Source organism: Gekko japonicus, unplaced genomic scaffold, assembly GCF_001447785.1.
Source record: "Gekko japonicus isolate JY-2015 unplaced genomic scaffold, Gekko_japonicus_V1.1 scaffold484, whole genome shotgun sequence".
NCBI classification, from domain to species: Eukaryota; Metazoa; Chordata; class Lepidosauria; order Squamata; family Gekkonidae; genus Gekko; species Gekko japonicus.
This window is the reverse complement of record NW_015168059.1, coordinates 710,938-733,957: the sequence shown is the minus strand read 5'-3', so window position 1 is coordinate 733,957 and position 23,020 is coordinate 710,938. Positions and strand designations below refer to the sequence as shown.

The 23,020-nt window shown below is 45.5% G+C and overlaps 1 protein-coding gene across 1 annotated transcript in view; it reads left to right on the top strand.

Annotated features, from left to right (window-relative positions):
• Positions 1–356: 356 nt before the first annotated feature.
• Positions 357–23,020, top strand: part of ADK (adenosine kinase) — a 333,994-nt gene continuing 311,330 nt past the window's right edge. The window contains exons 1-2 of the mRNA XM_015414519.1: positions 357–370; positions 473–547. Coding sequence (XP_015270005.1) covers positions 357–370; positions 473–547 — 89 coding nt within the window. The remainder of the gene's footprint in view (positions 371–472; positions 548–23,020) is intronic.

The window sequence follows — 23,020 nt, the reverse complement described above, 5'->3', positions numbered from 1 at the left end:
CGGAGGGTGGAAGATCCCGAAGTATGTGAGAAGGTTTGAGAGTTGTATTGCCTCATATTGTATGATTGTTGAATGCAGTACATGAAAACTTTGCTTCAAAAGGTATTTCAGTGTTCTAAAAGGGGAAATGTTTTGTATGTGTTTTAGTCCCACCCCCTTTCAGTTTTTCAGTTAGAAAAGTTGGAGAGGGCAGGCAGCAAGTAGTATTTCCAGACCCCACCCCACCCCGTTCTTAATATTTTTCTTCTTCTCTGCCTGTGATGCTCAAGCAGGGCATGCTTGCTTCTTGTATAAGCTCACTGTATTCTCCTGCTCCCCCTCCCAACTGAGTGGTGGTGTGCATTTCTTCCTCAATCATGATCGGGCCTTGGTAGTGGGATTTTTATGCTCTCAGAACTGTGTGCCGTTTTGCTAGTCTGTGTATTTGCTGCTGTTCCTGAGCGGGAATAATTTGGACAATTTTATTTTCTAGTGAAAATACACTTTTTGGAATGGGGAATCCTCTCCTTGACATCTGTGCAGTAGTGGACAAGGACTTCCTTGACAAGTAAGTGTTTTTTCTCTCTCTCGAGTTAAATTTATTTGCAAAGTCTCACACTGGAGTATCTGAAGGACCACCCGCTCTCCTATGAAATTGCCCGCTTGTTAAGATATTCTGTATCGATCCTACCGTGAATAACACCATTTCCAGAGGGGGAATTGAATTCCTGTAAGAGAGAGGCTCCAAACTAAATGGCCTTCAGGCAAAAATCATTTTTATTTTCCTAGTCTCCCCCCCCCCTTTTGTGCTCTTCCTCTGTGTTGGTTCCATCATTGTTACATTGCTTTGGGTTGTTACAAACTATGATTTGTGCTGCAGTGTTAATGGCAGTATTTTGACTCTGTTATACTGATGGCCCATTTGTTTTTATTAAAACACTGTGGGGAAGTATCCTGAAATCTCTTCGCAGGGCACAAAGATTTCCCATCTTTTCTCAAATTGAATCTGCACGGCTGTTTGATATCTATTTCATGCAGTATTCAGGGGAATGTGTTTGTGTGAGAATCTTATACGAGAACTCTTAAATAGTTTAGTAGCCTGCTAATATAACCTAATGAGCTATCCTGGTGAAGGGTTGCGGCAGTGGTCCAAATTTGCACACACGCACCATAATCGTGAGTTTGCAGCACTTCATCCTGGGAGGGGGGCTCCTGTGATGAAGTACAGGTGGGACAGTGGCCAGGAAAAGGGCAGCCACAGGAGGCTTCTCTAGACGGGAGGTCCCCAGCCTTCTTTGACCTGCAAGCAAGGGCCTGTAAGACGGAGCTCTTCCGCCAGGCTTTCACATAGGGGCCGCCGCTGCCACCACCACCACTGGTGGCAGTACCAGCAGGATCCGGGATCGCCCTGGGAAGCTCAGCCATATATATGTGCGGCATTAACAACGTGTGGCTGGCATGAACGATCCACTGGACAGCAGTACCCCAGTGGGGCTGATTTGAAGATACCATCACTACCATCACAACCACTCATGACCATCTTGTTGTCTGAAAGCACTTTATTACTGTTCTTATTGTTCTTATTGTATTCTTAAGATTTTACTGTTTTACTGGATTTTAAGTGTGGGCTTTTGCCCCTGTAAGCCGCCCTGAGCCCGCTTGCAGGGAGGGTGGGGTAAAAATGCCTAAATAAATAAATAAAAAAATAAAAAAGCAGCTTTCGACCTGACTAAGGGCAGAGGGCACAACCACAAAATGGCTGCCTCGGGAGGTGGAGCCAAGCACAGAATGTCAGGTAAGGAGGTTATGCATGACTCTTAACCGTCACTCTTCAGCATTTCAGGCAGAAGCTCTGCTTGACAAGGTGCCTTTTAAAATGAACCTACTTTTAAAAATATGATCTTGCTTATACACAGCTTCCTTTCAGTCGTGCAATGCTGTGGTGGCAGCTGTTGCCAAAGTAGTGTTTTTGGGGGGCAGCTGTTGCCAAAGCAGTGTTGTTAAAAACAGTCTGCAAAAGCAGTCAGTTCTGCAGGGGCCAGTCAGAAGCCCTGCTGGGCAAAATCACCACCCGCTTTCTAAAAACACTTAGTGGGCGTTAGGAAAGGTGGCGGCTACCAACGCTCCCTCTAAGCTGTGGGGTTGTGTGAGCAAGAATTCTACCTTGTGAGCTACTGGCATTAAAGTTGTGAGCAGGTGATTTGGCTGCTGCATAAATTAGTTTGGTCTGGAGCAGTGTTCCCTCTAAGCTGAGTTGGCGTGAGGCAGCTCACAGTTTTTTAGCCTGCGGCTCACTCAGTTTTTGTCTTAGCTCAGGAAGGAAGGCTCCAGAGCAAACGAATTGATGCAGTAGCCAAATCGCTGGCTCACCACTTTCATGCCAGTAGCTCACAAAGGAGAATTTTTGCTCACAAGACTCCACAGCTTAGAGGGAACATTGGTCTGGAGCCATCCTTCCTGAGCTCAGACAAAAATGTGTGAGCTGGAGGCTAAAAAGCTGTGAGCTAGCTCACACTAACTCAGCTTAGGGGGAACACTGGTGTGGGTTCACCCATCGACACTATGTTGCAGACCCCTGACCTAGACCAATTAAGAAAAGATATAAGATTCAGAGTTTCACATCCATCTCCTTGGAAGTGTAACACTGAATAAGAACAGTAGGTAATGGATAATTAGATACATTGACATAGGAAACCACATGTCTGAATGCATCTTTAAGACATTTAACGGTGGAGCACATAAATTCCTGTTACAGGGTCCACTTTAGCTTGTGGCTATGGGGAAAGTTGCAAGTAGAAACCAAAAAGTCGGTTAAAAATAAAATCAGGGAATGCTTCAGCAAATGGTTTTGGCCCAGGGCTGTGATGGAAATAAACCTGCCCGCTGCCTGCAGTCTCCCCCATCAGTTCTGTGTGTGCGTGTGTGTGTGTCCATGTGCCACCCCTTGTGCCCGTGTGAGGAGCACTGCCAGGCCTCTTGCCCCATCTCTCGTGAGACGTGCTCCTGCAGGTGGCAGAGTGCCTGCCTTGATGCGCAAATGTTTGTGCAGCAGAAAAACCCGTGTTCCTTGTTTGTTCAGTGCTGGGATTTATCTTCTTGGAGCCACTGCGTCTCAGTCCCATTTATGGGAATAGAGAGGCAGGGCCCAGCTGATCTGTGGTATCAGATAAGAGGCTTCATGAGCTTTGTTGGATTATTGCTGCCGACTGGGGAGGCTTGCTGCTGGAGTCAGGAGCTCAGATGGCATAGGTGTGGGTTGTCCCGAGTCTCTCCTTTCAGCAGCCCTATGAGACCGGATGTAAATGTGTGGCTGATGGGCAAGAAGGCGTTGGCACGGGTCCTTGTGTCTCATTCAGACTGAATTCTCAGTCTGGGAGAAATGTCCTTTCAGTTTTTCCAGTGGGGGAAAAAATGCAATTTGGGGAGTGCCCAGGAAAAAATTCTAGGCAACATTTTCTTCTTTTGGATGAGTGAAATGCTTTATGAGATGAGGTTTTACTTATTGAAAATGATTTTTATGCAAGACAATCTATAGCATTCGGTAATGCCTATATATATTTGAGACATATGCAGCATATTTTTAAGGATATGTTTATTTTAAACACACTTGACTTGGCCCACAAATTGCTATCATGTGCATAATGATGGTTATGTAAAGGGCATCTCGAATGATAAAAGGGTTGGAACACTTTCCCTATGAGGAAAGGTTAAAGCGCTTAGGGTTCTTTAGCTTGGAGAAACGACGACTGAGGGGAGACATGATTGAGGTTTATAAGATTATGCATGGGATAGAGCAGGTAGAGAAAGAGGTACTTTTCTCTCTTTCTCACAATACAAGAACTCATGGGCACTCCATGAAATTGCTGAGTGGTTGGGTTAGAACGGATAAAAGGAAGTCCTTCTTCACCCAAAGAGTGATTAACACATGGAATTCACTGCCACAGGAAGTGGTGGCGGCTACAAGCATGGACGGCTTCAAAAGGGAATTAGATAAGCATATGGAGCAGAGGTCCATCAGTGGCTATTAGCTGCCATGGTGTTCTGTATTACCTGCCTGTATGTACAGTCCCTTCCCCCCCCTCTGTTCCTGCCCTGTGTTTTATTCTGCTGTAACGCTTAAACCACGCAGCTGCAGGACGTGAAGTGGGAGGTGAGCTTGATTGCTAGCTTGTTGCTTTTTGAGCCTGGGAACTGCAGCAATGTTATGTCTGAAGATGGTAGTGTTCCCAGGGATTGCCCGCGCAATCGTTTCCTTGTACCCGCCAGCGGGAAAGTGACCCATTGGTTCTGTACCTGGTTTGAATCCCTTTATTATGTTTACCCGAGCTGTTTGTAACCATTCCTAACAAAGACCTTGTTTGAGTATCTTTCCAAAGCTTTGAAATAAATTTTGCTTTCTTGAAACGTGGATTTATTCTCGATGCTTGGGGATCCAACACAAGGTATAGATACGAGCTCTCGTTCTGGGGCAAGTGATGCTCTGTCTTCTTGGTGCTGGGGGGGTCAACAGTGGGAGGGCTTTTAATGTCCTGGCCCCACTGGTGGACCTCCTGATGGCACCTGGTATTTCTGGCCACTGTGTGACACAGAGTGTTGGACAGGATGGGCCTTTGGCCTGATCCAACATTGGCGTCTCTTATGTTCTTATGTTCGTATGATAACTATTGAATAGCTCAGGGCTGATACTTGGATATGCTGCTAGTCCTGTTGTGAGTTTATGAGATCGGTGCCGTCTAAGCAATATGCTGTTTTTTTGTTTACAACACCTTTGTGTTTTCTATTCTCAAGCTCTCCCCCATCTGTCAGATGGCAAAAGCTAAGATGCATATACTAAGGTAAACATGGGGTGCAGTAGTGTGGCTATATCTTCCACTGGTATTGGGTATAATCTCAGTTTTGTTTGTTGAGAAACCAAGGCCTTTGGAGAGGAGTCTAAGGAACGGGGCTTACTCCCAGGAGATTGTTCTTAGGATTGCAGTGTTACACTCTTGCGTTTTATAAATACACCATATAGTGCAATTTTATATGATAAATTGCCGGGGGAAAAAAGAGGGAGCGGTGGCGCAGGCAGTAAGGGAAGCCTGCTTTAACAACTGGACGAACAGCTTCGGCTGTTCGAACCCCACCGCGGTCAGGGTGAGCTCCTGGCCCTACGTCCCAGCTCCTGTCCACCCAGCGGTTCGGAAGCCCGTTAAAGGGCAAGTAGATAAAATGGGTACCTGCTATTAGAGCAGGGGGGCACCCGCCCCTGGTGTAGCAGCGATGGTGGAAAGCGGAGAACAGAGGGCGATGAACGGCGGCGGCGGCGGAGAAAGAATGGCGGCTGGTTGAGGCGAGGAGGCGAACGAAAAGGAGGCCGGACTAACAAGGTGCGGAGGCGGAGCAACGCGGCAGGCCGGAGCCTGACTTGGACGGAGGCCGCTGCAAGCATGCGCGGAAGCACGGAGTGGTCCAGGCCTGGAGGCGGAGTTGCGACAGCCGGAAAGAGTGAAACACCGAAGACTGACGCCGGAGGAGGGTCGCCGCTGGACTGTCCCCTCGCAAGAAAGAAGATCTGCTACAACAGGATAAGGGTGCCTGGTAGGCTTCTCACCTCCCCTACATATGTGGCCCTAGATTAGATTGGTTAAATCGGAATTGTAAGCCGCTCAGAGCCCCTAGGGGGTGAGCGGGATAGAAGTTGAAGGAATAAATAAATAAATGTCACGTTCCATGACCTGGATGGCCCAGGCTAGCCCGATCTTGTTAGAACTTGGAAGCTAAGCAGGTGTGGTTAGGGTGAGTTCTTGGATGGGAAACTGCCAGGGAGGTCCGGCGTTGTTACACAGAGGCAGCAATGGCAAACCACTTCGGTTCATCTCCTGCCTTGACCTGGGTGGCCCAGGCAAGCCCAGTCATGGAAGCTAAGCAGGGTTGGTCCTGGTTAGTAGTTGGATAGGAGAACCACTTCCTGCCAACCTAGCAGTTCAAAAGCAAGAAATAGGTACCTCTTCGGTGGGAAGGGAACAGCGTTCCGTGCGCCTTGGCGTCTAGTCATGCTGGCCACATGACCACGGAGAAGTCTTCGGACAGCGCTGGCTATTCGGCTTGGAAACGGAGATGAGCTCCGCCCCCTAGAGTCGAATTCGACTGGCTTTCGAGCAAGGGAAACCTTTACTAGGAGACCACCACGGAATACCATCGTTGGTAAACTGAGGCAGGCAACAGCAAGCCACTTCTGAATACCTGTCATCTTGAAAACCCAACAGGGTTACTAGAAGTCAGCTGCAACTTGATGACAAAAAAACCCCCCAGCGGTACAAAATTATGTATTTATGTTAGCGGTAAAATGCTGAGGTTTCTTCATCTCTTCTTGCATGCCTCTGTTCAACGAGAGCAGTCTCTGTCCTAGAGATGTAAAATTTCCAGAAATGTTGAAGCTTGGAAAAAAAACCGTTTCCCCCCCGTTTTTTCCAGAAAATTTTTGGAAAAATTGAAAAAAAATGCTACATTAGCATTTCTTTTGTTTTTTCTAGATTGAAAGTCGTTCTGTTACGTTAGGAAATAAAATATGACTGGACATTTTTACTTGGCATGAAATTATCGCAACTAGCATATTAAAAATATAGTGTATCCAAACAATTATTACAAACAGAATACCCACCCACATGCAAAAACAAAACCGAAACCTTTTTCTTTTCTTGTGACAATAGCACCTCCTAAAGGAAGAAATGCATCTTGTTCTTGCATTGGAGAGTTCTGTTCGTAACCTAGGACTTGCTTGTCCTCAGTGTACAGAAATTAGATCAATCTGATACCGTGTGTGCGCGCGCGCGTGCGCGCGTGTGTGTGTGTGTATATATATATATATATATATGAATAAATGAAGTGATTTGGAAAATATTTGAACACCTTTTATTCATCATGTTAAAATAAAATGTTCCATAATCTATAATCTATTTTTTTCCTTTTCTTTTTTCAATTTTTCCAGTTTTTCAGGGGGGAAAAAGGCTTCAGGGAAAAAACGTTTCCCCCCTAAGTTTTCCGGTTTTCCCCCGGGCCTTCACATCTCCACTCTGTCCTTGAGGCATACATAAGCAATCTTTTGTGTGTATTGCAAGTTCTCATCCGTGTGCCATTGGACTGGTTGTATGAGTTGCTTCGTACTAATGGAGCACATGATCAACCCATTATTGTCAGAATTATGTGAAATTAGATTCCCCCTATTAAACCTCGGGCCTGCTGATGGGGAAGGAACAGGAAGGACTTGCTGGGCTGGAGAACGGGGTGGTGGTTTTGACTTTGTCTGTACTTCAGCACCTGAGACATTTTTTAGATACTTATGCAGATGATTTCCAGGATTATGCTTAATAAGTTAATAAAGGGCTTCATACAAATAAAGGGGAATTAGGAAAAGGTGAGCAAAGTGGCCTCTTAGTTGGTTCTGTGCGTAGATTACTGAGCCTGCTCTGAGGGCTGAAGCCAGTGAGCATCTCTGGGTCCCCAGGGGCTTCAGGGTATCCGCCTGCCCACGAAACCCTTGGCTTTTCCAGTTGGAAGGAATAGGTGGTGTGACACAGCATCTGTGGCTCAGCATCGCTGTGATGAACATACTCAGATGCAGCATTGCCTACTTACTGGCTTCTCTTGTTTCATGGGTCATAAAACTGTGGTTGTTGTTCAGGCGCACAGTCGAGTCCGACTCTTCACGACCCCATGGACCAGATCCCCCCAGGCCCTCCTGTCTTCCGCCGTCCTTTGAAGTTTGCTCAGTTTCATGTTCGTTGCATCTATGACACTGTCTAGCCATCTCATCCTTTGCCGTCCCCGTCTTCTTTGACCTTCGGTCTTTCCCAGCATCAGGGTCTTCTCCAGGGAGTGCTCCCTTCTCATTTGGTGGCCAAAGTATTTGAGCTTCAGCTTCATTATCTGGCCTTCCAGGGAACAGTCAGGGTTGATTTCTTTTAGGATTGACTGATTTGATCTTCTTGCTGTCCAAGGGACTCTCAAGAGTCTTCTCTAGCACCATAGTTCAAAAGAATCTATTCTTCGGCGCTCGGCCTTCCTTATAGTCCAACTCTCGCAGCCATACAAGACTACTGGGAATACCATTGCTTTGACCATGCGGACTTTTGTTGGCAGGGTGATGTCTCTACTTTTTATCATGCTGTTGAGGTTCGCCATCGCTTTCCTCCCCAGGAGCAGGCGTCTTTTAATTTCATGGCTGCTGTCACAGTCTGCGGTGATCTGGGATCCCAGGAACGTGAAGTCTGTCACTACTTCCATGACTTCCCCTTCTATACGCTGCTTCAAATGCTGCACCAATTTATTGTGTTTGCAGTTACAAATTAATCAAAGCAGTATTATATCCAGCTGCATGTGTTTGGTCTAGGGAGGAAGCCGTTAGGTCGTCATCTACACTGTTAAATTCTAGTTCTGTTGTCAAACCCCATCAGGCTGTCTCTTCTCTCCTCTTGATAAATGATGGGGAGGCTTCGGATCCCACCCAGCTACTTTGTGGCCCAGAGAAAAAGTGCAGGCTGGGCACTGCACACTGTGAGATGATTGAATCACCCGATGATGGGTTGGATCCTGTTGAAAAGTTTCACATGCAGTTCCACCCATTCCTTCCTCCCGTGGCAGCCCTCGTGCTGCTCTTTGGGGTCCTCCATCCCCCCTGGGCAACGTTTTGGGGGGCACTTCAGACTGCAAGGGGAGGGGATCGTTGCACAAAAGTTCCTTTTGCAAAAGTTCTCAATGGAATCCAATGCATTGTTTTATTAGGAATTAGTCTGAATTAGTCCCTTTCTGAATGCGTATTACAGGGTAGCTCTTAATTATGGGATGGGTGCAATAAATAGAGTTACCACCTTTTCCAGTAATTAGAATAACTCATGCAGGCCAGTGTGTGCTCTCCTGCCCAGTTCCTTCCCTTCATTGTAAATCTTCTGCATATATTTCAACTAAGAAGTGGACTTAACTTGTCTCTGCAATCAGTCCCCAGTCAAAGGGACGACAGTGTGGTTGACTGCCCTAGCAAGACTCCTCAGAGCGCTACAGCAGGACCCCAAAGGTGTCGAGCGAGATGGCACTCAGTGCCATTAAGAACTGAAAATGACAATTTCAGCGAAGGCAACTTTATGTCACTTTACGTCTACCCTCATGGGTGTAACTGTGTGGTATAAATATCTGTGGTTCTGGTGGTTGTGCAGATCATTCATGATTCAGCTGGTTGGAATTTGTGACCAACAACATGGAAAGCTTTATTTTTAATTTTCCCTGTTTTTGGTTTAGAGAATGTAGGCCTCCCATTTTAGAGAATTTGACTTCCCATATTTAACTGCCTTGCTTTTGATATCTGAAAGGCAGACATTTTGAATTTTCCTTTATTGATGTCAGTACAACATATTTATGGATGCAGGGAGATGCTTTAATGCCATTGTAACTCCTGTAGTGTCCCAGAACTAAGGGAATCCTAATGATCTCCAAACTGGCACAAGTGAACATAAGAGAAGCCATGGTGGATCAGGCCAATGGCCCATCCAGCTCAACACTCCGTGTTACACAGTGGCCAAGACCTAGGTGCCCTTCTCTCTTCTTGGCAACAGCGTCTTTAAGAGATGACTTTATAGAAATCTGGCTATCTGCTCTCCACCCCACAGATTCCCTTGTGGCAACAGTGGGAGTAATTCTGGGATTAGCTAGGGCTGGGGTTTGCAGACCATCTCCCCCTCCCCCCCCCCATGTGCTCATAGTCACAATACTAGTTTTGTCAGTACTGGATGTATGGAAAGTGCTAATCTGCTTTCACTATTCAGTGAAGTCTGGAGGGTATTTAATGCTTCCAGGAGTGCAAAGAAAACTTGTGCGCAGTTGGGGCTTTATTTGGCTATTGGAACTGTTGTTGCAAACTGTCAAATGTCAAAGCCCTGATTGCACATCTGAGTGCAACCACACATGCAATTTGGATTAAGGCATTTATACGTGGCAGGTTTCTGTACCCTCTGATTAGACACTCTAGTTTGCAGCCAGGAGTGGGAGACATGTCTCTGGAAAAAGGCCAGACCTCCTCCCCCCGTGAGCTCTCCAAGTAGGGAGCCATTCATGTGGACCACGTGGCCAGTGCTGGCTACAGAGCAGGGAATCAGTGAAAGCTCAGCTGTGGGGTCCACGTCAGAATTTGGATGCAGTAAAATAGTCACCACCCTCTCAAAGAAACTACAGCTGTTTGAATGAACCCATATAAAAGGACAGAACTGAGACAAAACATTTGGGGCTCTTTCATTGATCTTTTGAGAACTGCTTAAGCAGGGACGCAAGAGTGTTCAGTCCACGGGAGAGTGGGAGGAATGTGGCCTAACATGGCTCAGGAAATTGGGCAATGCTTTCTGGTTTTGTGCTGCACATAAGGGCAGTTTCAATCTTTCTTTTTTTAATAACATTTTATTTTTAATTGAGACAAACAAACATACACAGATTGGGGGGTTCCATTTCATCACTAAAATATCTAGTTATATATCTCATACAATATCTAAACATCTATTTTCTATATCCCACCTTATTTTTATGTATATTCTTTTGCAGTTGGTTTAAAATAAAGTTCCTGTTCCTTTCAAATTGGTTATATGTCAGTCTAATTTATAGAATCTTGAAAAATTGTGTACTCTCTTGTCCAAAGGGTGTCTCTTAAAAGTATGTGTAATCTCACATATCTAGAAAGTTTTAACCTTTTTTGTAAGATTTCATCCTCTTCTTCATTCTCTGGTTTCTCCTCCTAAGTTTTAAAGTCTTAATTCTATGTCTTTTCCCCTTGTATGTAAGGAAAATAGCTTCTGGATGATTTGAGGTTCCATATGTTCTTTACTTTTCTCCCTCTGAAGGAAAATTTCATTTTCTGCGGTAAAGATTTCATCTCTTGTCATTCTTTCATATAATCTCACATTCAGTTCTCAAACATTTTGTTTCTTTTTGTATACGTTGACTTCGTTCTGTAGGCCGTGTCATTTTGCTTGCAGACTTCATCTGTATTTTCTGTATCCATATTTCTCACAAAGATGTATGCCCTGTCAGTTTGCTCTTCCATCTGGCTGATCTTCTGCTGTAGAAGGAAGTCTAGCTTAGATTGCGTAGAGTCCAGAGCCATTTTCACAGCTTTTTCTACTATTGCAGTGATTGTTTTGTGTAAAACAATCACTTCAGTAGTTACCATCATGATCCTAGTGAATGCTTGGATCCTAGGTCTAGCACAGACATATCGCCAGGACCAACGGCGCGAGGGATGATGATCAGAGATTAAGATCTGGAATGCACGCCATCTAATTTTCATTACTGTATGCACTTTATTGTTAATTATTTATGTGCTGAACTGAGTATGTCTTATGTGATTTTATAGAGTTTTAAGATTTTTATGGTATACTAATTAGGTACGTGGTACCGCTTGTTAGCCGCCCTGAGCCTGTTTGCAGGATGGGCGGGGTATAAATATGATAAATAAATAAATAATAATAATAATAAGAAGAAAGAAAGTTGGAGATCTGTAACCATTAATGTTAGAACATTTTCCTCTTCTTCTACTCCAGCCATTTTAAAATATTGTATTAAAAACAGAGAATCTCTCCAGCTCTTTGTCAATAAAATCTCTACACTCACACAGCTTTCTATGCTTACCGAATTACATTAAAAACAAGAGGGTTCCCAGGCAAGGCAGACAGTCTTATCATTTAGTTGTAATACAGACTTATCAATTGTTTACAAGAACCTCAAAACATAATATACTTTATAATTTTCAACAAACTGCAAAGATATGCACATTGAGTTATAAGGAAATGACATAGTGAAAATTAAAAATACACGCTTAATAGTTCATTAAGTCTTCCTTCTTTCGCCTTGATTTTAGTTTATGGTCCAAACCGGAAGCCTCCAGTTTCAGTCTTTCTCATAGTGCTGTGGGATAAGACAGACGGAGTGTTGCCTGTAGGAGACATAAGAACATAAGAGATGCCAATGATGGATCAAGCCAATGGCCCATCCAGTCCAACACTCTGTCACACAGTGGTCAAAAATACCAGGGGCCATCAGGAGGTCCACCAGTGGGGCCAGGACACTAGAAGCCCTCCCACTGTTGCCCCAGACTGAAAGTTCCTATCTATACTTTGTGACTAATAGCCACTGATGGACCTCTGCTCCATATGTATCCAATTTCCCTCTTGAAGCTATCCATGCTTGTAGCCGCCGCCACCTCCTGTGGCAGTGAATTCCATGTGTTAATCACTCTTTGGGTGAAGAAGTACTTCCTTTTATCCGTTCTAACCTGACCGCTCAGCAATTTCATGGAGTGCCCACGAGTTGTATTGTGAGAAAGGGAGAAAAGTACTTCTTTCTCTACCTGCTCTATCCCATGCATCATCTTGTAAACTTCGAGCATGTCACCCCTCAGCCGTTGTTTCTTAACTTAAAACTGGGCACAGAGGGGCACTAGGTCACTTTTTTCATCTGTTTTAAAAAGGATTGTGGAGTTGGCATTGTGGATTGTGGAGCTGTCATACGTAAGTGCCCTTTTAATGTGATGCGTTGGGGGAAAATAATTTCCCCTTGTGTGAACAAGAGATGATGGTGCTGACAGTTTCCCCATGTTTTCCTTCCTGGTTGCCTGTGGCTGCATCTATGACCCAAGGAAATTTCCTATGCAGGTATAAAATGAATGTGCAGAATACCAGAGAAGCTTAGGCATGATGTAATTGGTAATACGTGTTTTGCACCGTAATACAGTACTTTGATGTTGAGGGCAGTGTTCCCTCTCAGCTGAGTTAGTGGGAGCTGGCTCACAGTTTTTTAGCCTCTGGCTCACACGTTTTTGTCTTAGCTCAGGAAGTATGGCTCCAGAGCAAACTAATTTATGCAGTAGCCAAATTGCTCGCTCTTAACTTTAATGCCAGAAGCTCACAAAGTAGAATTTTTGCTCACGAGACTCCACAGCTTAGAGGGAGCACTGGTAGAGAGTAGCTATGGTCTGTGCTGAGAGCTTCTTCTTCTTCTTTTAAACAAAGGGGACAATTGCTGTCTCTCAAGCCTGGAAAGAAAGGGACAATTCCACAGGAAATGATCCTGGATGCTTTCTTGTGTCTTGTCTTGAATTTCCAACTTTCTGGTTCTGTTTGATAATCTTTTTAGATGAAGCTTTACATTCTTTAGCTCTTTGGCTCAGAGTCATGCTTATCTGTATTTTAAAAATGCACCATAGTTCACCATAGTACCGTAATTAACAAGGTTTAGGCTTTCCTTGCTTTCTCAATCCGTTTTTAATCATTTAAACCTATTATTTTGACGTTAAGTTCAAGAGCCCTTTAAATCTCTCATGGTATTAATTGCAGCTTAATATCTTGTTGTCCTAAGACACCATCAGGGTGAGCCTGTTAGATGGCGTTGGCTGTGTCAGCAGCCCAGCTATGGAGGGAAGGTGGCGAGTCAGAAAGTGAGAGTGCGTGAATCAGCAGTAGTGTCTTAGGCCACAGGGCATAAAATGCAAGGGCTGGGTGAATGCCCTAAATTGTGTATATAGAACCAGAAGCCACCTTGTAGCTAATAACATCTGTACCTTCCAAGTCAGAAGGGATAGGACAAGCTTGGGGAGGTACTACTGGCCCCACTGGTGGACCTCTTGATGGCTCCTGTGTTTTGGCCGCTGTGTGACATGGACTGGATGGGCCATTGGCCTGATCCAACATGGCATCTCTTATGTTCTTATTCTGACTTGATATAAGGCAGGTCCATGTACAGCTGTTGCAAAGTAGAATCTGCTAAAATAGTGTGAATACATTGATTGACAGACGTTGTTGGATACTTGTTCTTGAGGAGGTGTCCCTTAGTACTAGATCTGTGTCATAATGCTCATAGGTGGTTAGACCTGTGGGTACCTTTGGCATTTTGACATGCGGTGGCAGGTGCAATCACAGGGGTGAAAACTAGTCAGAGTGTCAAAAATACTGATTTTACTGACCAAAATTCCAGAAAAACTGACCAAATACTGACAAAAAAACTGAGAAATTACTGAACAAGTTAATGTCCGCCTACTTATAAGCTAGTGTTTTAAATGTAAAACTAGGACTTTAATATTAAATTAAAAATGATTATTATCTGGCCTCCATCATCCCCATAGCCAGCCCCATAGTTAGATGTGACCCAAATAAAAGGATTGCACACCTTTTTATTCATTTTTTTATGAATAGAGGACAATGTTTTCATTATTGTACAAAATTTAAGGCAAAAAAGATTCCAATTTAAAAACAATCACATACTGTAGATAATAAAATAGCAAAACAGCAAAAACATATTAAAAACCAAACATAAAGTATGACAACAAAACATAATTACTGTAAGGTAAAACTTGTCTTTGCTTGTATGTTATCTTTGGGTTTTTTGATGAAAAAAGAACCGGCCAGCAGCCTGCCATCGCTGGTAGAGGCCGTGTCAGGCTGGGCATTGGAACACCCTAGACCAGTGGTGGGCAAACTCATTAGTCAAGAGAGCCAAATATCAACAGTACAACAATTGAAATTTATTTTGAGAGCCAAATTTTTTAAACTTAAACTATATAGGTAGGTACATTGTTATTAACTTAATTAGGGTACTCCTAAACTCGCCTTTGCTAAAAATGTCTTTGCGTGGATGAGACGATGGTGTAGGGGGGAAGGGTTCAGGTTTGTTAGGCACTGGGATGCTTTTTGGAACAAGAGGGAGCTGTACAGGCGAGAATATTTCAGCTTGCCCATGGAGCCAAATGGACCCTATGTGGCTTCAAATGGCCCCGCAGGATCTGATGCCCCTGGTGGCTCATTAGATGAGCTTGTGGAGGATTGGCACAGCTGACTCTTGGCAGCCATCAATGAGATCGCTCCCTGACGCCCTCTGTGCCCTCACACTAGGCTGGCTCCTTGGTTTACCCAGGAGTTGCGTCTGATGAAGCAAAGGCTAAGATGGCAAGAGAGACAGTAGCGGTGTGCCTGCAACAAAGCCACAAGAACATCTTATAGGACATTTATGAGATTCTATGAGATGGCAGTCAGAGTATTATGAGGCCACAATTGTGTCTGCGAGCTCATGCCCAGCCCAATTATTTAGAATAGTTTGGTCTATTGACTGTTCTGCCACAAGGCATGGAAGTGGAATTCACTGCCACAGGAAGTGGTGGCGGCTACAAGCATGGACGGCTTCAAAAGGGAATTAGATAAGCATATGGAGCAGAGGTCCATCAGTGGCTATTAGCCACAAGGTATAGATAGGGACTCTGGGGCAAGTGATGCTCTGTCATCTTGGTGCTTGGGGGGGTCAACAGTGGGATGGCTTCTGATGTCCTGGCCCCACTGGTGGACCTCCTGATGGCACTGGTATTTCTGGCCACTGTGTGATACAGAGTGTTGGACTGGATGGGCCTTTGGCCTGATCCAACATTGGCATCTCTTATGTTCTTATGTTCTAAGGCAGACCAAATGTTAGAGAATTGGACACTGGCTGTGAGACCTTTGCGAGCTACTTTGCAGATAATGTGACCTCCCCACCACAGTTGAGACAGTAAGTGAACTCGAGGCTCCATAATAATAATAATAATAATATAATAATACCTTTCGATTTTTTAATCGCTCAATCCGGCAGAGCTGCTGGCTCTGAGCGATTTACAGTTACACAGTTTTCACACAAGGGACTAACAATTTCATAGGGGTAAGGAAGGACAACATATAATTCTTTAAATCGCACACATTTTGCAGCCGAGGGGGATTTTTGTTCAGCTGTAGGCTTCAGACATGTTCTGGAGGCATTCACTTTGCGGCTTGGCTTGATGACATTGGTTCTTCCTGGGCTGGTTTGAATCGTAGTGCCACACTGCCACCGCCTGGCCGGATTGGCCCATTACAGGCTTCTTAATGCCGAAGAGGTCTTTTTATCAGGCTTCCGAGCTGGACATTCCATTCGCCGGCTAACACCTCCCCTACGGGGGTTTAGAGTGCCCACCCTCTCTAAGAAGTGGTACCCATTTTATCTACTCGCTGAAGCTTTCGAACTGCTGGGTGGACGGCAAGCTGGGGACAAGGCTGGTAGCTCACACCAGCGTGGGCTAGAGCTGACAGCAACTCTGTTCAGTTCAGATGTTAACCAGAGGATAAATCCTCTGTGCCAGCGCTCCATGCATGTCTTCTAGTCAGGTTATGGATTATTTCAGTCCGCTCAACCTGGAAGAAGCTGACTAACTGCTCTTAACTGTATGCCCTACCACATGCTGCCTTGACCCGTACCCATCATGGCTAACTAAAGCTGGCCAAGATGGGTTTCAAGATGCCCTAAGGGAGATTATCAACAAATCCCTCTCAGAGGGACAGTTCCCTAGGGCACTCAAGGAAGCTGTGGTTCGTCCTCTCCTGAAAAAGCCATCTCTGGATCTGGCTGAATTGGCTAATTACCGGCCGGTCTCCAATCTGCCCTATTTGGGCAAAATAACTGAAAGGGTTGTGGCAATTCAGCTACAGAGCTTTTTGGATGACACTTCCATTCTATATCCTTTTCAGTCCGGTTTCTGCCCAGGTCATGGGACAGAGACGGCACTGGTCGCCCTCATGGATGACCTCCGGAGGCATCTGGATCAGGGCGGATTGGCAGTGATGTTGCTGTTGGATCTGTCGGTGGTGTTCGACACGGTTGACCATCAGTTACTGATCCACCGCCTCACCGACACAAGTCCAGGGGCCTGCCTTGTAATGGCTGGCTTCCTTCCTTCAGGGTCGGGGACAAAGGGTGGTAATAGGGGAGCAGTTATCCCAAAGGCAGCCACTGATTTGTGGAGTGCCCCAAGGGGTGCTGCTGTCCCCAGTGTTATTTAAATCTACATGTGCCCCCTTGCCCAGATTGCCCGGTGGCATGGGCTGGGTTGTCACCAGTATGCAGATAACACCCAGCTCTATCTGTTGCTGGGTGGCCAGTCTGACTCTACACTGGAAGATCTGGACCGACTGTTGCAAACCATGGCTCGTTGGCTCAGATGGAGCCAACTGAAACGGAATCCAACGAAGATGGGAGGTCCTGTGCCTGAGCCGGGGTGGCCCAAGGGTAGGGATCCTACTTCTGACCTTCTATGAGGCGCCATTGGTGCCAGCGCTGGAGGTTAGGAGCTTGGGAGTGCTCCTGGATGCCTTACTAACAATGGAGGCCCAGGTAGCAGCCACTGCCAAATCTGCCTTTTACCACCTCCAGCTGATTAGGCAGTTGGTTCCCTTCCTCGAACGCAGTGACTTGGCAACAGTGATCCATGCGATGGTCACCTCGAGCTGAGACTACTGCAATGCTCTCTACATGGGGCTGCCCTTGACCCAAATCCAGAAGCTACAGCTAGTGCAAAATGCTGCAGCCAGGCGTCTGATGGGCCTCCCTATGTGGGACAACATCCAGCCTGTGCTGCAAGCACTGCACTGGCTGCCGATAGCATACCAAATTCACTTTAAGGTGCTGGTACTTACCTTTAAAGCCCTTTATGGTTAGGGGCCCACATACCTGAGAAGAACGCCTTTCTCCACATGTTCCCCAGAGAGCACTGCGCTCAGGGTCACAAAATCGATTGGCCTCCCAGGTCCTAAAGATGCCAGGCTTGCCACAACCAGGGCCAGGGCATTCTCAGTGGTGGCTCCGTACTGGTGGAATGAGCTCCCAGAAGAGATCAGGGCCCTCGGGACCTTTTACAGTTCCACAGGGCCTGCAAGATGGAGCTCTTCCACCAGGCCTTCGACTAAGGAGCTGCACCAAATAACATCAAATAACTGAGAAGTGACAGTGCCCTGGTCCTTGGCTTACCACCAACAGCCTGTGCTATTGCCTAAATATAGAGACCAAGACGAGCCAACCACCAATATAGATCATCTGATTACAACACTAGTATTGGTTCCGCCTTCTGTAAGCATTCTTATAAGTACCTGATCACTTACTAGCACTTTATGATAATGTAGAGTTTTATTATTTGTTTTAAGATGGTATATAATTTGTTACCTATATGTTTAATCTCTTTGTAAGCCACCCTGAGCCTGTTCTGGTGGAGAGGGCAGGGTATGAGCTCTTTTGTTTCTCAGCAGTTTTGTGCACTGCATCCAAAAGCATTTTCCCCCCTTGTCCTCTTCTTCCATTGCTTTCTCAACTCCTCCTAGCATGAGCTGTGCCATGTTGAATCCCACAATATCCATCACCTCTACTTTCATTGTCTCATATTTTAAGAGGTTAATTATGTGTCTGTATTTTGTGGAAGGTTTCACCAAATCACTTTTACTCTTAGGAACAAAGTCCTTAAAGTACTTCATAACTAAACTGAAAACAATCTGTCTTCTCACTGGAAAGTCATCATGTTTCCCCAAAAATGCAGCAATGAAAACAGAAAAACACAAACTGCATTCAGAAAAATCAAAGAAATACTGACTTTACTGACCAGTTTTTTAAAAAACTGACAAATTACTGACCAAGATGAAAAAACTGACTTTTACTGATTTTACTGACCATTTTCCAGCCCTGCAATCACAAAGTGGCTGCCACGAGAGAGGGAGTGAGGTCACACATAACTCTAATAGTACCTCTTCACCTAGTTACTGTACGGGTGGCCAAACATTTGGCGAAATTGGTAGTACAGCATATTTAAGGAGCCACCTGTCTGGCTTGTTTTATCTGATTGTGTGCTCCTGTTCGTGACAGTGGTCAAAGGAACAATAATATTGGATTGGAATAGTAACTCTTTGACATTTCAGGCAGATGCTCTGTTTAACGGGATGCCTTTTAAAATAAGCAGATTGTTTAAACATGTTTTCGTGCATACGCACATCTCACTGTCAGTCATGCAGTGAAGATCCTTGTGTTGTGGTGATAGCTGCTGCTAAAGCAACTCTTCAAAAATCTGTACAGCTCATTGGATTTCCAGTGGCCAGTCAGAAGCCGTGCTGGGCAAAAGTCTTACCTGACCCCACCCACTTTCTAAAAACACTTATTGGGTGCGTTTAGACGGGGCGTTTCAGCCGGCATAAACTGTACCGGTTGGAACCAGTGCAGTTTATGCTGGCTGAAATGCGATCACACTTACCTCCTGTCTGCGGAGCCCATCACTGTATGCCCGCTCACACACAGTGGGCGTTGGCGTTTTTTTTTTTAAACACAGTTTGCGCATGAGCATAGGCAGCCATCCACAGAATGGCGATCTTCACACATGAGCAAAACACCCCGTCTTACATTTAAAGTTTAAAGGTAAAGACTTACCTTTAAAGTTTAAAGAGCAAAGTGGCCTCCCTGAGGTCCCGGACTCCTCTAAAAGTTAAACTAAGGACCTTTTCTTTTTTTAAAAAAACAAACGCCGGGGCGAAGCTTCGCCCAAGCGCATATCACCAACCTAAAAAAAAAAAAGGCGGGCGAAAATCGGAAGCCTCGGGCTTCCGAACGGAAGTGGCTCTACAACGTTGGAGAGCAATCAGACGGGGGGTAAAGCGATTGCAACCGTTGCACTCAGGATACCACCACGGGGACCTAGTGGCAGAATACAACGGTTTAAAGCTCTTTGCAACTTTTAGGGATGGAAGGCAGATGTTCGTTGTGTGAACGCCGGTAAGTACACCGATTCCAACCGGCACCTATACTGTTGCAAATGCCCCATCTGAATGTACCCATTGGGTGCCAGGAAAGGAGTCTGTGGGCTCCTTGGTGCCCTTGGGCGCCATTTTGGGGAACCCTGGGTAAGACATGTGAGAGCATCCTGATCATGTGGTCTGCTAGGAATGTGATCCAAAGGTACTACCAAAAATGGTATCGCTGTGTAGAATATTTTCTTTGTTACGCTTCCATACAGCCTTTCTTTCCTCATCAGTCACAAGGCAGGTTCCTAGACAGCACTAGTGAAACCCATGCTTTCTTAGCTCCAGCATATCCTATCCCTTCCAACCTTACCCTGGGAGCTCTCCCCTTGCCCTCCATAATATATTATATAGCATTACTTATCCCATGCTATGGTTTTGTGTTTGTGTGTGTCCCTGTCCGGGCAGCCCATAGTGTCGGGTAGAGGAAATGCATAATAACACAATGTCAGAAGAACGGGATAAATGGTCTTACATGTCTTTGCCCTGGCTCACACCCCTAGCAAGTGGATATTAAAGTCACCAGTGGCCACGCTACTGTGGCAAGTAGGTTGTCAATTTCAGTTTTTATTGAGAAAATAAAAGAAAAAGGGGGGGGGGGAGAACATACATAAAACAGAAGGCTCTGGAGTTTCTCTACAACAAATATGTTTGATTACAGAGTTTTACCTTCATGAACTGAACTGATTTGTCGCCCCACAAACCCTGTTGAAAGGGACCACAGTCCCTTTAAATAGGGTTTGCAGAAAACTCAAAAAACAGCTGAGTGATGGGGAGCTGCTTTAAAGTTTAAAGGGACTGCAGAAGCTGGACTGCAGAAGACAGCCTGAAGTAGCTGAGCGGTGGGGAGCGCCTCCCTGCCACTCAGCTGTTATTGTGGCTTTCACAAGGTACAGAAAGCAGGGGTTTAAAGGGACTGGGAGTCCCTTTACACCTCTACTTTCTTCTCCATCCATAGACTGCTATAAGTGACTTTAAAAGTTTGCGGAAGTTTGTAACAGTAGACCTGTCAAACTTCTGTTTGTGAACCATGAACAGGGCAAAATACGTGATGAATTTTGCTTCACGGTTCGGTTTGTGCCCATCCCTAGTGGTAAGTGTCTCCTGTGACATGGCCCCATGCTACCACAATGACATGTCGAAAATTGGATTGTATGCAGTTGTTCTGATCTCATTGTTGCTGCCCTCCCTGTGATGAAACGGGGACCCACCCTCAGCCCTGGGAGACTGAATAGCTGTTCTGTGGCTCGCAAGCCCCTGTTTTTGCTTGCCCACCCTGCCTGGTGGGGCTATTTCCTTCCTCTAACGCTGCCACCACTCACTGAATCGACACCGCCTTTGCCTGAGCTTGAACAGCAGCTTCAAGGGGTGCATACAGGTGGGACTCCTGCTACCAACACTCCGTGGTCAGTCCAGGCCACTATCAATCGTGGTGGACAGCCAGGAGGGTTAGCGGTATTGGTGACCAGTCCTGAGGAGGGCAGGAAGTTTCTCTCCGACGACAGGAGGGAGAAAGCAAAGCCTGGCCTGCAAGCCCCATTGTTCCCTATGGAGCACCTCCCCCTCCAGTGGACTACCAGACTGGCAGCCATTTTAAAATAAACTGCTGCCTCTGCCTGGCAGCCATTTCGTTACACTCCCGATTAGGCTGCTCATATGGATTGTAGCTGTGTCACCAAGGGGGTACCATGTTATCTGTTTCTCCATGAGTTACAGAGTTAATATGGTACGACATCATAGTGAAATTGTTTTCCAGGAGCTGTCACACCGTCAAACACATGAAGCTGCCTTGTACTGAATCCGACCCTTGGTCCATTAAAGTCAGTATTGCCTAGTGAGAGTGGCAGCCGCTCTCCAAGGCCTCAGACAGAGAAGGGTCTTTCACATCACCTACTGCTTGGTCCTGTTGAACTGGAGGTGGCCATGGGGGACTGAACCTGGGACCGTCTGCATGCCGAGCAGAGGCTCTGCCTCTGGGCCATGGGCCCACCTTATTGTACTGTTTACAATAGAAAATTACTTGTTTAAGAACATTTGTGACAAATTAGTATTGATTATTTTCTTTGTTAAATGAGGGCATTTGTGGCTTTCTGCCATACATTAATTAGATGTGCTTTATGCCTGCTGAAGTTTTGAAAAGTTTTTCAGGAAAGTCCAGTTCATATATCAAATCTGTCTTTGACATTTCCTCTAATGGTACTTCACGTTTAAGCCATTTCCTCCATTAAAAGCCTTATCTTTGAATGCTAACTTCAGGCAGGGTTCATTAGTTTCCAAAGTGTCTCTTAAGTGGTGGAAATGAAAACTGAAGAGCCATAATTTTCCATTTGAGCAAACAGCAGCTAAGCAGCTGTAGCAAATGGAATCTAGTCTGGAATCTAGATTATGCATGATCAGAGATGAGGAAGCATACAGTTTGTTGTTGTTGTTCAGTCGCACAGTCGAGTCCAACTCTTCGCCGACCCCATGGACCAGATCCCACCAGGCCCTCCTGTCTTCCACTGTCCTCTGAAGTTTGCTCAATTTCATGTTCGTTGCATCTATGACACTGTCTAACCATCTCCTCCTTTGCCATCCCCGTCTTCTTTGATCTTCAATGTTTCCCAGCATCACGGTCTTCTCCAGTGAGTGCTCCCTTCTCATTTGGTGGCCAAAGTATTTGAGCTTCAGTTTCATGATCTGGCCTTCCAGGGAACAGTCAGGGTTGATTTCTTTTAGGATTGACTGATTTGATCTTCTTGCAGTCCAAGGGACTCTCAAGAGTCTTCTCCAGCACCATAGTTCAAAAGAATCTATTCTTCGGCGCTCGGCCTTCCTGATAGTCCAACTCTCGCAGCCATACATGACTACTGGGAATACCATTGCTTTGACCATGCGGACTTTTGTTGGCAGGGTGATGTCTCTACTTTTTATCATGCTGTTTAGGTTCGCCATCGCTTTCCTCCCAAGGAGCAGGCGTCTTTTAATTTCATGGCTGCTGTCACAGTCTGCGGTGATCTGGGCTCCCAGGAACGTGAAGTCTGTCACTACTTCCACGACTTCCCCTTCTATTTGCCAAGGAGTGATGGGGCTGGATGCCATGATCTTAGTTTTTTTGATGTTGAACTTCAAGCCCACTTTTGCGCTCTCCTCTTTTACCCTGAGCAAGAGGCTCTTAAGGTCCTCTTCACTTTCTGCCATTAGAGGGTATCGTCTGCATATCTGAGGTTGTTGATCTTTTCCCCAGCAATCTTAATTCCCGCTTGTGATTCATCCAGGCCAGCATTTCGCATGATGTACTCTGCATATATATTAAATAAGCAAGGCGACAATATACATCCTTGTCGTACTCCTTTTCCTATGCTAAACCAATCAGTTGTTCCATATCCGGTTCTAACTGTCGCTTCTTGGCCCTTATACAGGTTTCTCAAGAGACATGTGAGGTG